A 12563-nucleotide genomic window follows, 5' to 3' on the forward strand; every position below is an offset into this window, starting at 1 on the left:
ATATTGGTTATAAGAATGGCAATTATTTATAACAGTGAGCATCAAGGTGAAGCGCGGGAATGAGTGGCCAGATGACGTCACGGTGAACGGATGCGGATGCTGACGTTTCCCACGGCACGCGAACGCCGCGCAACGCGACGCGTCCTGCACGAGAAAAAACCAAGACAAGACAAGAGATGAGCAACGGGCCGCCCGTGTGCACGCCACGCGTCACGTGCACGCGCCACGCCGATTGACAAACGAGAGCGACTCGACTTTTCCTCGAGAGCAGGTGCGAGAAGAACACGAAGAACAAGAAGAAGAAGAAGTAGAAGAAAAGAGTTGTCTCAGGACGGACATGACGAGCACGAGCAGCCCTGACGCGCGTGCGCGTGCGGGACAAGACGCCAAAAGCAAAGAGGTGAGCTCGCTCGCTCGCTCGCGCACGCGCGCGCAATCGACCGCCCGCCCGCGTGACCCTATTCACATGACGGCCGTAAAACTTTGGAGTAAGAGCAAGAAAACTACGTCACGTGACCGCAGGGCACGCGCACTTCACGAATCGATCACGCGGAACAGGGGACCCCCGAAATCCGTTCATTATCTGGCGATTCCCGATGTTTGCTCGCTGGGGGAAAAACGCGAAGAAGCGGGGAATTGGGCAAAAAAAGGCTGCGAATAACGAGGGATAGGTTCCCCCCCAAACTGCGGAAATACCTAAATCATCGCTGTGCACAAGTGCCATGAACAGTCCGCCCCCAAGAAAAATGCAAATAAATGAGAGCCGAGGGAAAAAAAGAATTTGTTCACTCACAATGTCAGACAAAAGGGGACTCTGTCAAAAGCAAAAATCCACTCGTAAGTGACGCTCATCATAATTGTCATCAATCAAATAAGAAAATAGGGGGAAAAAATGTGCAAGCGGCGATGTCTGAAAAAGTTGTCTGTGAACGCTTTGAAAAGCTTTGTCAAAGACTTTTCCCGGAAGTTGCCGCAAGGTCCCAAAAGCCTCCGGAGGTTCTTGGAAGGTCTTGAAAGTTGAGCGCCGTTCCGGCGGCTTCCCTCGTGCTCCCGAGAAGCGGCGCAGACTTTTGTTTGGCAGGTCTCGGAAGGGCAAGTTTTCATTTTGAGAGTCCTCTCATGCGAGCTTCATTTTGAAAGTGTGCCGTTTGTGTGCTTGGGAGGATTTGGAGCTGGCGTCGGCGTACGTTTCGGACGCTCAGTACAACAGGAACATCTTCTTCGACACGTCGCCGCAGGCCGTCCGGTGAGGCGCCCAAGCCGCCCAAGCCGCCCGAGCCGCCGCAGCCGCTCCTTTTGCCGCCGCTCCTTTTGCTTCCCTCCCTGCGGCGGACTGCGAGTGACGCGCGGCTTTTGCGCTCAAACGCAGGTTGTATCTGCTCTACAACCGCCGACTTGCTCAGGTGCTGCTCTACTTCTTCATCCTGCTGGACTTGAGCTTGGCCGTGTGCGAGGATCCCGCCGTGGTGCCTCTGCCGCCGTGGGTGAGCTCCCGCCCCTCCGCCCCCTTCCCATCCGCCCGCCCGCCCACGCCGGCGTGGCTAACGTTTGTTTGCAGGCCACCATGCTGGCGGAGCTGCTGTGCCTGCACGTCTTCGCCCTGCGACTGGTGCACTACGCCAAGGTCATCCCGCGAGACAAGTTCTGGAAGGACCCCAAGAACATATGCGTGATCGCCATCTTGGCGGTAGGCGGAGCTTGGGGATGTGGCGGGCGGGCGGGCGGGCGGGCGTGCGTTGGGGCGGTCGCGGCCGGGCAAGTTTTTCCAGGGTCCCGAAAGTTGTCCGAGAAGGTTCTTGAAATTCCTAAGGCCGCCCTGGAACTTCTGACAGCGTTCCGGAAGGCGCCCGAAACACGGCGTGAGTTTTAGAAGGCCCTGAAACTTCTCGGAAAGTTCTGGAAATTCTTTGGTCGAATTTGGAAGACGTTACTGCAGGTTGTTTGAACGTTCTGAGAAAGCGCCGAGAAGGTTCTTGAAATGTTCGAAGCTGTACTGAAAGTTGTTTGGGGGGCACAAAAGTTGTTGCAAAGCTTTTGGAAGATTTGGGAAGTTCCCAGCAGGCCCCGGAAGATCTCTTACAAGTTGTTTTGGAACTTCTGACAAGGTTCTGAAAGAAAGGTCCTGAAAGTCGTTAGTAGATCCGGAGGACTCCTTGAAATCTTTGATAAGGTTCCGGGAGCTGTTACGAGGTCCCGACACTTCTCGGAAGGTCCGGGACGCTCGCTTCCTGCCGCCGTGTGGAGAACGGGCGCATTCGCTTCCCGCCTGAGCGCAAATGTGCCGATGCGGCGTTGCGAAACTTCCCGCCGACTCGGCATCGGCGCCAAAAGTCACGACAGCCTCGCCGGCCGCTCGAGGCTTTCGGGAGTGGCCCAAAGAGAGTGGCGACGGGCCGATCCGCGAACGGGCCCGGGCCGGGAAAGGAAAAACAACCCAAAAAGGGACTTGTGGTCAGCGGCTGAGTCGATGTGGACCGAGCGCATCCGAGCCTCGACGGCCGACAATTTGCCTCCGTGGAACCCGTCGGGCAAAATCAAGTCGGACAAAATCAGGTGGGACAAAACCCCCCGATGTGCGAAGCTGAAAAACCTCCGGGCCGCTCACTCGCTGTGATTGATGTGAATTTTTCTTTCTTCCTTTTTTTTTTTTCTTCCCCCTTTTGGAATTTTGAGTTGAAATTTCGCAATTGTTCTTTTTCCTTTGCCCCAATTTCTCTTTGTCGCACATGGCCAGGTCGCTTGAGATGGTTTCTTCCTTTCCAAAGTGCATTTGACGTCGCCCTGCGTCCTTTTGCTGGACAAGCCGCAGCGCTCCAGCGGGCAAACGATGCACAAACAACAAAGGCCGCCCGCCCGCCCGCCCAAAAAGAAATCCCGGCAAGTGCACCTTGGGGCCAAAGCGCTGAATGTTGTGCGTTTGTCACAGCTGACGCTGGTGGACATGATCGTCTTCGGCGCGCTGCACGCCGCCGGCTGCCACGCCCTCCGCTGGTCGCGCGTGCTGCGACCGCTGCTATTGGTCAACGTGACGGAGGGGCGGCAGGTAGGCGTCGGCGCCGCCGCCGCCGCCGCCGCCGTCGTCGGCGCCCGCTGAGCGTGTGCGTTTTGTGTGCGAAAGCTGCGCAGGGCCTTCCGCAGCATCCGCAACGCCCTCCCGCAGATCTTGTCCGTCTTCCTGCTCTTCATCTTCAGCATCCTCATCTTCTCGCTGATGGCGCTCAAACTCTTCAGCAAGCGGTGGGCCGACGTCACCTTTGACCTCTTGCCGTCCCTAATCGTGTGGCCCGGGAGAGCCCGCGTGACGCGATGCGTGTGTGTGTGTGTGTGTCTCGTTTGCTTGCGCGCGTGCGCCGCAGCGGCCTGAAGACGTCGGACGGGTCGGCCTATTTCTCCGACTACGCGGACGCCGTGTTCGACCTCTACGTGCTGGTCACCGCGGCCAACAGCCCCGACGTCATGTGAGCGGCCGGCCGGCCGGGCGGGCGAAGGCCGCGCCGGACGAGCGCCGCTGACGCCGCTGTGCCTTTGTGCTCAGGATGCCGGCGTACGACGCCAGCTCGGCCTTCGCCGTCTTCTTCATCGTCTACATCCTGGTCAACACCTTCATCTTCATGTCCGTCTTCCTCGCCGTCGTCTTCAACAACTACAAGAAGTACTTGAAGGTGAGCCGCCGCCGCCGCCGCCGCCGCCGCCGCCGCCGCCGCTTGCAAAGGGAGGCAAAATGCCAAGAACCAAGCTTCCGGAAAAAGGCAGCGCCAATTGATAGGCGGCTCGGACAACTTTGCTTGAATTCCATTTCCTAGTCGCTCCAGACAGTTGCCGGGAAGCCTTTCAAATACAATGTCCTGAACGTTCTTCCCCAAGGCGGAAACCAAAAAACCCCAAAAACGGTATTCCGAAAGGTCTTTGAATGTCCCGAAAGTTCCCACAAGGTCCTGAAAGTTGAAGAAGGACTTCAACATTGTTGGAACGTTTTTGGAAGTTGTTGAAAAGTGATGACTCGTTGACCCCACTGAAGGTGTGCGTGTGCCTGTGCCTGTGCCTGTGCCTGTGCCTGTGCCTGCGCATGTCCGGCAGGAGGAGGTGCGGCAGCTGGTGCGAGCCAAGCGGCACAAGATGGCGCGGGCCTTCGCCGTGCTGCAGGAACGTCCCGAGGGCGGCGGCGAGCCGTCGGTCAGCCGCGCCAGCTGGAGCCGCCTCGTCCGATTGGTCCAGCCCGACATCAGCCACGCCCACACCCAACTGCTCTGGAGCGTCTCGGACGACCAGAACCGCGGCGCCGTCGGTCGGTCTGCGCCCGACGCGCGCCGCCCGCTTAGTCTGTGTGTGTGTGTGTGCGTGTGTGTGCGCGTGTGTGCGTGTTAACTAGGAATGTAACGATTCATGGAAAATTGATTTAAAATCGATTTAAACTGCAAAAATATGCATCCATGTAAAAGAATAAAAGAATGGACATTGACATTTTGACAACAAAAGGATTTGGAATGATAACAGTCAAATCTATGATACTTTTATTCATTTTCATGTTTCCATGAAAAATGGAGTGGAAACAGTCCGCGTGGTTCGTTTATTTTCGGGGGTTTTCTTTTAGGCAAAGTTATAAAAAGTGACTGTAACAAGGACAGAATTCAGATGTTAAAATCCAAACACCTTTTGGTTATAAAATGAGTCATTCATTTTGGCCCCAAAAAGATTCTAAAGAATGGAATTGAATCGAAATGGGGAAATGAAAAATCGAATTGAATCGGCGCTTGAGTGAATCGTTCCATCCCTAGTGTTTACGTATTTCTGCATGCGCGTGTGTGTGTCAAACACATTCCTGAGCACACGCAGACACACAACTTTCATACGCGCAAACATTGGCTCACAGGCGCCAACGCGTTAGCTTAGCGCTCACGCACGCACGTGAACGCACAGACACGGTGGCCATAGTAACGGGCGCGTGGTCCGTTGTGTGTCAGACAAGATGGCGTTCGTCCAGCTGGCCGACCTGCTCAACATCCAAGTGATGACGCTCAAGTGCAGGCCGCACCCACTCGGCCGCCTTTGCCCCGCCCTGTACCGCTCGACGCCCAGCCGCCTCCTCTGCCGATTGGTCCGGCACAGGTGAGGGGGCGTGGCTTGCCGGCTCCGCCACTTGCCTGGCGCTTCTGCGCGTGGTCTGCCCGTGCGCTCGCTCGCTGGTGATGCGGACGTGCCTGTGTTCGTGAGCGGCGCGCCCGCCTTTTTGACGCGTGTGAGACGCACGCACGAGTGTGCGTCTGGGGTGAAATGTTTGCGTGTGCGCGCGTAGGGCCTTTGCGGTGGCGTACGACCTGATCATCGTGATCAACGCGGTGTTCATCGGGCTGGACGAGGACAAGCCGAGCGTGGGCAACTCGGAGTGGGCCTTCCTGGCGCTCTACCTGCTGGAGATTCTCCTCAAACTCTACGTCATGGAGCCCAGGAGCTTCTTCGCCGCGCACCGCTTCTGGAACTGGTCAGCAACTTGGCGCCTGCCTGCGCGCACTTCGGGGGCGGGTCGCGACGCTTTTTCAAGATGTCCGAAGTTCCCAGAAGTTCCTTTAAGGTCCCGAGAGTTCCTCAAATGTGGTGGAACGGTTTTGAAAAGAGGTTGCGCAAGGTCCTGGAGGTTCCTGTGACCTTTTTAAAAGACCTGAATGTTCCTCAAAGTTTCTGGCCCTTAGTCCAAAGTTTTGAGGAGTTCTTGAAAGATCGTAACAACTTTCAGGTTTTGAAAAGAGCTCGAAAGTTTGTCGCAGGTCCTACCCCCCCCCCCCGAGTTCATCGTCATGGAAAGTTTTTCTGAGGTCCTGAAAGTTTGCCCTGGAAGTTCACACCTCACTTGCTATTTGCAGGTTCGACACCATCATCGTGGTCTGCGCGCTTGTCGCCACCGTCATCAACGCTGCCCTCAAGTCATGTGAGGTCACTTCCTATTTCCTGCTGCTGACAAAGGTCCCGGAGGTTCTTACAATGTTCCGATCAGGTCATGAGAGTCGAAGGGTCCTAGGTCGTGACTGGTCTTTGAAAGTTCTGAGAGTTCTTACCAAGTTTTGAGGAGCTCCTTGCTCCCGGTAGTGCTGGAAGTACCCGCAAACCTTTTGGAAGGTCCTGAAAGTTCTTACAAGTGCCCCTGAGGTTTTTCAAAGGTCCAGAAAGTTCCTAAAAGGTTGTGTAAGTTTTTAGACAGTGCTGGATGTTCGAACAAGTATTGGGAGGAAGTTTGTGAAAGTTAGCTCCTGGAATTTCACAGAAACTTTTTAAAAGGTTTCTTAGAAGGTCGTGAGAGTACCAAAGTACTTTGATCATTTTCGAAGGACCTGAAAGTTCGCAGAAGGATGTGGAAGGAAGTTCTTAGAAGAACAAAGTGCTAACACATGTTGTTGTTGTTGTCGTCGTCGTCGTCGTCGTCGTCGTCGTCAGCGGGCGGGTACACCAGCCGCCAGATCCTGGACATCGTTTTCATCCTGCGAGTGCTGCGACTTATCCGAGTGGTGGACAGCATCAAAAGGTGCGACCGCGGTGTCATCAAAGTCTGACAGATAAGTGGAGGAATGACACGTTGGCAGACATCGATAGTTTCGCTGTTGCCCCCGCGCGCATGACGCCACAACCCGTCATGGGAAACGCCGTACTCCGGCTAAGGATTAGCATCACTAGTAACGGTGTTGTCCGTGCTAGCTTAATGCTGGTATGGAGCGGGAAACCTCATAGTTGGGCTATCGATTAGCATCACTAGTAGCGGTGTTGTCCCTGCTAGCTTAATGCTAATATGTAGCGACAAACCTCATATTTGTGCTATCGATTAGCATCGCCAGTTGCGGTGTTGTCCTCACGAGCTTGACGCTAACACATAATGGGGGAGCGCCACGCTCTGGCTCACGATTGGCATTGCTAGTTGCAATGTTGTCCGTCCTAGCTTAAAGCTGACACATTGTGTGAAACGCCATAGTTGGGTTAACGATTAGCATCGCCGGCAGTTGCGGCGTCGCCCCCGCTACCTTGACGCTAACACGTAACGGGAAGCGCCGCGGGCGGGCTAACGTGACTTTTGCGGTCAGGTTCCGCACCATCATGAACACCCTGATCCGCATCGGACCGGCTATCCTCACCTTCGGACAACTCATCCTGGTAAGGAGGCGCCGTGGCCGGCCCCGTCGGCTCGCTGACCATCGAGGGCCCCTCTCCCCGTCCGGCCAGGTGGTGTACTACGTGTTCGCCGTGGCGGGCATGGAGCTGTTCAAGGGCAAGGTGAAGTTCTACGAGGACGCGGGCGACCCGGCGGCGGCCGACTGCGGGAACCCGCTGCTGCGGGGGAGCGTCTTCGCCAGGCTCGGCTACTGCAAGAACAACTTCAACAACGTGGTCAACGCCTTCGTGCTGCTCGTCCAGCTCACCGTCGTCAACCAGTGGCACGATATCCTCGCCTCGCGCTCTTTCCGCGCGCGCGCGCGCGTGTGTTGTTTGTCTGTGTTGTCAATTAGTTCCGTTTCGGCGCGTCTGCGTTCGCGCAAGCCTGTGCGCGCGCGCGCGTATCGGGGCTTGTTTACACACACACGCGCGCGTGTCGCGAATCGGTTCATGTTTGCGTGCGTGCGTGCGTCTATCTTTCTTTGCGATACCCAGACACACAGTGCGCGCCCCCGGAGCGGCGAGCTCAGATGCTAACCGACGCGCGCCGTGATCGGCCGTCTTTGTCCGTAGCCGGCCGGCGGTTGTCCTCCTTAACGCCTCGTCACTCCTGAGCAGCGGCTTCGCGGCGGTCACGCACAAGTGGGCCAGGATCTACTTTGTGCTCTTCCACATCACCGTCGTCATCATCATCATCAAGTGAGACGCCCGCTTGCCCGCGCCCGCCCGCCCGCCCGGCCGGCCGGCCGGCCTCCCGCCCTCTCCGATTGACCGCGCGCCGCTCTGCTTCCCGTCGCCATCAGCATCTTTGTGGCGTTCGTGCTGGAGGCCTTCTTCCTCGAGTACTCGCTGGACAAGAGCGACCTGCACACCGAGCTGGAGAAGAAGATCGAGGAGCTCCGGCTGGGCGTGGCGCAGTGAGGACGCGGCCGCGCGCAAACTCAAAAGTCGCCGCCTCCGGCTTCCTCGCTTCCCGTTTCCGCACACATCCTGCTTGTTCACTTCCTGACCTTGTCACTTCCTGCGCGCCAGGGAGGAGGCGGAGGACAACCTGGTGAACGCCATGGAGACAAGCGACCGCGAGCAGCCCGCCGAGCCGTCGGAGAGCAGCCAACCCAAGCTCATGTTCAAAATTGCCTCCAAAAGTAGGCCGCCGCCGCCGCCGCCGCCGCCGTCGGCGCGGATCCGATCGGGAAGTGAGGACCTGTGTTGCGCGCGTCAGGGTATCGAACGGTGGACGCCTTGCTGCAGCGCCTGTTCGAGGCCGACTTGGAGCAGGAGGACGGCGGCGCCGACGCCGACGCTCACGACGCCAACGGAAACTTCGCCAACCCGTCCTTCGGCTCGGCTTGAAACATCTCCAGCAATAAAGTTTGATGTTCCCATGTGCTCGTTCCCGCCTGTCACTCGAAGCGTCAGCGGCATCGATAACGTTGATTGAGCGGTCGCCGGCCGACGGATGGGGCGCCGACCGCCGATTTGAAATGGGCAGGCCACAAACAAGGCAAGAGACAGACTCTTGTCATTGTCATGCCCCGTGGCGTATTTGCGTCGGTCCAGTTGGTCGTTTCGTTTTTGCGTGCGCGACTGCTTGGTTTTGCGCGCATCCCAAGTGACAAAAAGAGCCCGAGTCTCAAAGCTGCTGAAGGCAAATGGATTGATTTATGATAAGATGACTATGACGGTGATTCTTTACAGCATTCATGAGGATCGAAGCATGCTGGGTCAGCGCCCGGACCAACAACCGCGGTCCGCGGACTCGCGGGAGGTCGAGGAAGTCCGCAAACAACGCAGGAAGTAGAGTTCTTTGTATTATCTAGCGGGCACGGCGGCCTTCTCCCTGGCGTTCGCCTCGGCTGCCGCTTTGGACCGGGAACACCTGGCGGGAGCCGGCGGTGACACGGCGGCGGGCTCTTGCGAGGCGCTGCGCCGCATGGCCGCCGGATTCCTGGGCAGCAGCACGGGCACGGTCGGGGCTCGGACGGACAGCGACGGTCTGGATGGCGCGGCCCTCTGAGGGGACGGGCTGTCGGTCCTGCCGCGGGCAGAGCTAAGGCTGCGGCGGGTCCCCGAGGGGACTCGCGGGGGTGCGTGAGGGCTACCGGACTGGACGGAGGCGGCGGCGGCGGCGGGCGGTCGAGGGCGCGAAGACGACCATCTGGACGGGACGTCCGCGGACCTTCGTTGACTCTTGGCCTTCCTGTGGACAGAAAAGCACAATGAAGACAGGCGAGTTGTTTCCGGGGGACTTGACAAGCATTTCTTTGAGGCACTTCTTGTTGGTATTTAGTGCAAAGTGTTTTTGAACCGCGGGTGGAGGTCAAAGAACAACAATCAACCTGGATTTGGAAGAGGACGCCGAAGATACGAGAGGAGACGGAACAGTGGCCATTTTCCCAGGAGGTCTTCTAACGGGCGTGACAGGCCTGGGTATCCGGCTTAGGGACCCAACCCGGTCCCGCTGGCCTGCTGCCCGCGTCACCCTGGAGTTCTTCTTGAACTCATCTGGGGTGTGTGTGTCCTCCTCTGATCCGGTGGCGGACAAGGCTTCTGAAGCCCTGTGACACTCGCCGTCCCCTGAGGACAAGGAGGACGAGGTCCCTGACCAGACCCGCCTCCGCATCCAGCGACCCTGTTGCCTCCGCACCAACGCCCGGGCCAAGTCCAAGTCCAGCTGCCCGGTGTGCCGCCGAAGGCGAGCCCGAGCCGACAGCGGGGACGACGGCTCGGAGTCTTCTTCTGAGATCAGAACAGGAATCCTGCTCCTGATCCTGGACTTGATTGCCACTGGAGCTTCCGACTTCTCGCGGACCAGAGAGGCTTCCTCGTTGGATTTCTGGCCTGGGGGATCTTTGTGTTCCGTTGAGTCTTTAGGTTCCGGCGAAACGGCTTCTGGGACCGGCTCCAAAGGACTATTCTCAGTTGGACGGTTCTTGTCCAAAGCATCCTCAACTAGCGGCTCGGTTCCCGGGCCCTCTAGGACATGCCGGTCCGTCTCCCTAGCGGAGTGACCGTTGGAAGACATGACGTTCAGGTGGGATGTCTCTGCTATGTGGACAAATGTACGCTCCACTTTTGTGAAGGGGGGCGACGCTGGCGCAACTGGGGTGGACGGCCGCATGTCTAGTCTGAGGGCGGGGGACAGGCGACCCGTCTCCGAGGGTTCCGTGTGGATGGCCTCTCCGACGGGCACTCGTCCTTGGCGGGGGGTCGGTCCAGAAGGTGTGGACAACTCACCCTCGAGCGCATGGTCTCCAGAGGGGGACTTGCGAGTGTCACCGGGGGAGAAGAGGACCAAGGTCTTGGAGGCGTCCTCCAGGTCGGGATCAGCCTCGGAGGGGTGCTCCCTGGCGCCCCTCTGGTCCTCAGCCATGAGTGTGGAGGGGGCGGCATCCTGGCTGCGCTCGGAGCTCTTGGGACTGGCTTCGCTGTTGGACTCGCTTTTGGTCACGTCGTCATCTTTGGGGCCGCCGGCTTCCGGCGGGGCCTGGTCGGTGGCGGCGGCGAAAGCGCGCCGCTGCGGCAGCGTTCCCGTCAGCATCACCGTCAGGAAGTCGCCGCGCTTGGCCTGCAGCTTGGGCAGGATGTGGAAGCGTTCCCGCTCGTCGCCGTCAGCCTTGGTGCGGTAGTCGGGCGAAGGCGGCGAGGGGGCTCCCGCCGCCGAGGGGCCGACGGGCGAGGGGCCGACGGGCGAGGGGCGCGACGGCACCTGAAACGCAAACACAACTGCGTTAGCCGCCGCCGCCGCGCGCGAGGGTGGAGACATCCCAGTTGCTGATGGTGAGAACGTGAGTGAACGCGCGCCAAGCCTTTGACTGGTGACCAGTCCGGGGGGGCCTAGTCCGCCTTCCGTCCCAATGTCAGCTGGGATCGGCTGCGGCTCCCCGTGACCCTGAGCAGTGCGAGCACTTTAGAAAAACGTAGATAGACTTACTGTAACGCAGCGGTGCCTTCGCTCGCGACTTGAAATGTGTTCCTGGACGAAGCCCCAAACCACCGCAAATGTTTTTGTTACCGCTTCAACAAATCCAAGTCTCGCGACAGCGTCGATATATGGAAGCGCCATCGGAGACGACGCGTTTCGAAAGTCGAGTTAGACTGAAAGTCGAGTTAGACCGAAAGTCGAGTTGGACCAAAAGTCACGCGCGCTGTTGCATACTTGTGTGGCTGTAAGGGGGCGGGGCCGACGGCGAACGTCTCCTTCTCGGTTGGAATTTGTGCACTCGGCTCTTTGTCTTTGCCCCATTCATACCGACGGCCGAAAGTGCGTCGACGACCGCGGATCTCCTAAGTCAACGTCGAGCGGGAGGGACTGCCTTGGCGTGGAAATTCCGCAAAATCCACCGAGATGCCTGCCGCTACGTGGCGCCAAAGCAAATACTTCAACATGTGACCGCAAAGAAAGACACAACAGGACATTTCATTCCCCCGCCCCCAAAAAAAACATTTTTAATGTGATTCTGTTGGTACACGAGCTGGTCAGGATTGTCTGATGACTTCACACAGCAATAAAAAAGGCACGAAAATGCATCGCAGTCTTCTTCTCCGTCATTCGCCTTCCGCACGTCTTCTGTACACAGGTGCTTTTATCTCCATACATATGTACACGATACACCGGCTTGCATGCTAGGAGGTTAACTGCTGTCTACAATGCTCGTAAATGCGTGCGTACGCGTATGTGTACAAAAGTTCATGCTTCGCTTTGGTCGAAAAAAAAACATTCTTCTGTTGTGTTGATAAATTTCATTGCAAACAAAAGGACATTCAACTCTTTTAGCCTAGCGTAGCTTGAAAAAGGAGGCAATGCTTTATCCTGCATGACTGATGAAAAGTGAGAAATACCATTTTGTTGTGAAGATTGTATAAAAAGTTAGGTTTTATATATATATAATTAGACTTTACACCGATATGATTGCATGGATCGATATCATCGCTCGATATTTTGAATTTTATGCAAAATCGTTGGTGGGCTGTCACGTCCTAATTTGCGCAATCTATCAATGACGTCATTGATCAGCCCTGCGAAACAAGACGTCATAGCAAACACCACCTCGTTCGGTCCGGAGTTGCGGTAACTCTATTTTTAGCCTTGTCGCCCAGCGTGTGAGCGGGAAAAAAAAAACTGGCGCTGGCAGACGCAAGTTCCGCCTCCGTGCCCTCGACCATCCAATCACAAGGTAATAGCCTTCGTCTACTTTTTCTTTCTGACTGGTAAAAAGTGCGAAAAACATTTTATTTACATAAAAAGACGACTGGCTACATCATGTGTGTTCTGTTCAGAAGTGTAACGTCTCTTGAATTCCAAACATTTTTGTTCGCTAGAACAAACGCGAACTTCCGGCCGCACACATTCAGCCAATCCCAATAAGAAAAATGTAAAAAACATTCAGCGAATCCCAGATGCCAGTGGCGGGCTGGCGGGCTGGAGG

General features: G+C 57.0%; 2 protein-coding genes across 5 annotated transcripts in view; one reads left to right on the forward strand and one right to left on the reverse strand.

The window, feature by feature from the left end:
- The first annotated feature begins 96 nt into the window (after nucleotides 1–96).
- Nucleotides 97–8519, forward strand: tpcn3 (two pore segment channel 3). Of its 2 annotated transcripts, XM_086032643.1 has the most exons (19): nucleotides 97–400; nucleotides 1164–1246; nucleotides 1370–1484; nucleotides 1559–1687; nucleotides 2927–3043; nucleotides 3119–3237; nucleotides 3357–3458; nucleotides 3536–3662; nucleotides 4078–4285; nucleotides 4962–5106; nucleotides 5294–5479; nucleotides 5859–5923; nucleotides 6427–6514; nucleotides 7065–7134; nucleotides 7204–7420; nucleotides 7743–7833; nucleotides 7938–8051; nucleotides 8167–8279; nucleotides 8357–8519. In XM_086032643.1, exons 1-19 carry the CDS (start codon nucleotides 338–340, stop codon nucleotides 8485–8487), a joined length of 2283 nt encoding a protein of 760 aa, XP_085888769.1. In that variant the 5' UTR covers nucleotides 97–337; the 3' UTR covers nucleotides 8488–8519. The 2 variants fall into 2 exon arrangements, with proteins under 2 accessions (XP_085888769.1, XP_085888770.1); XM_086032644.1 differs by lacking the exon at nucleotides 8357–8519 and having other exon boundaries at nucleotides 7938–8081; nucleotides 8167–8267.
- Nucleotides 8520–8774: 255 nt separating this feature from the next.
- Nucleotides 8775–12563, reverse strand: part of ttbk1a (tau tubulin kinase 1a) — a 28342-nt gene continuing 24553 nt past the window's right edge. For all 3 annotated transcript variants that reach the window (XM_086032626.1, XM_086032625.1, XM_086032627.1), the window contains 2 exons: nucleotides 9474–10843; nucleotides 8775–9334 (listed from right to left, as the gene is read on the reverse strand). In XM_086032626.1, coding sequence (XP_085888752.1) covers nucleotides 8947–9334; nucleotides 9474–10843 — 1758 coding nt within the window. In that variant the 3' untranslated portion in view covers nucleotides 8775–8946. The remainder of the gene's footprint in view (nucleotides 9335–9473; nucleotides 10844–12563) is intronic.

This window comes from Filicampus tigris, chromosome 6 (genome assembly GCF_054856515.1).
Source record: "Filicampus tigris isolate MCC_2025a chromosome 6, RoL_Ftig_1.0, whole genome shotgun sequence".
Classification (NCBI taxonomy): Eukaryota; Metazoa; Chordata; class Actinopteri; order Syngnathiformes; family Syngnathidae; genus Filicampus; species Filicampus tigris.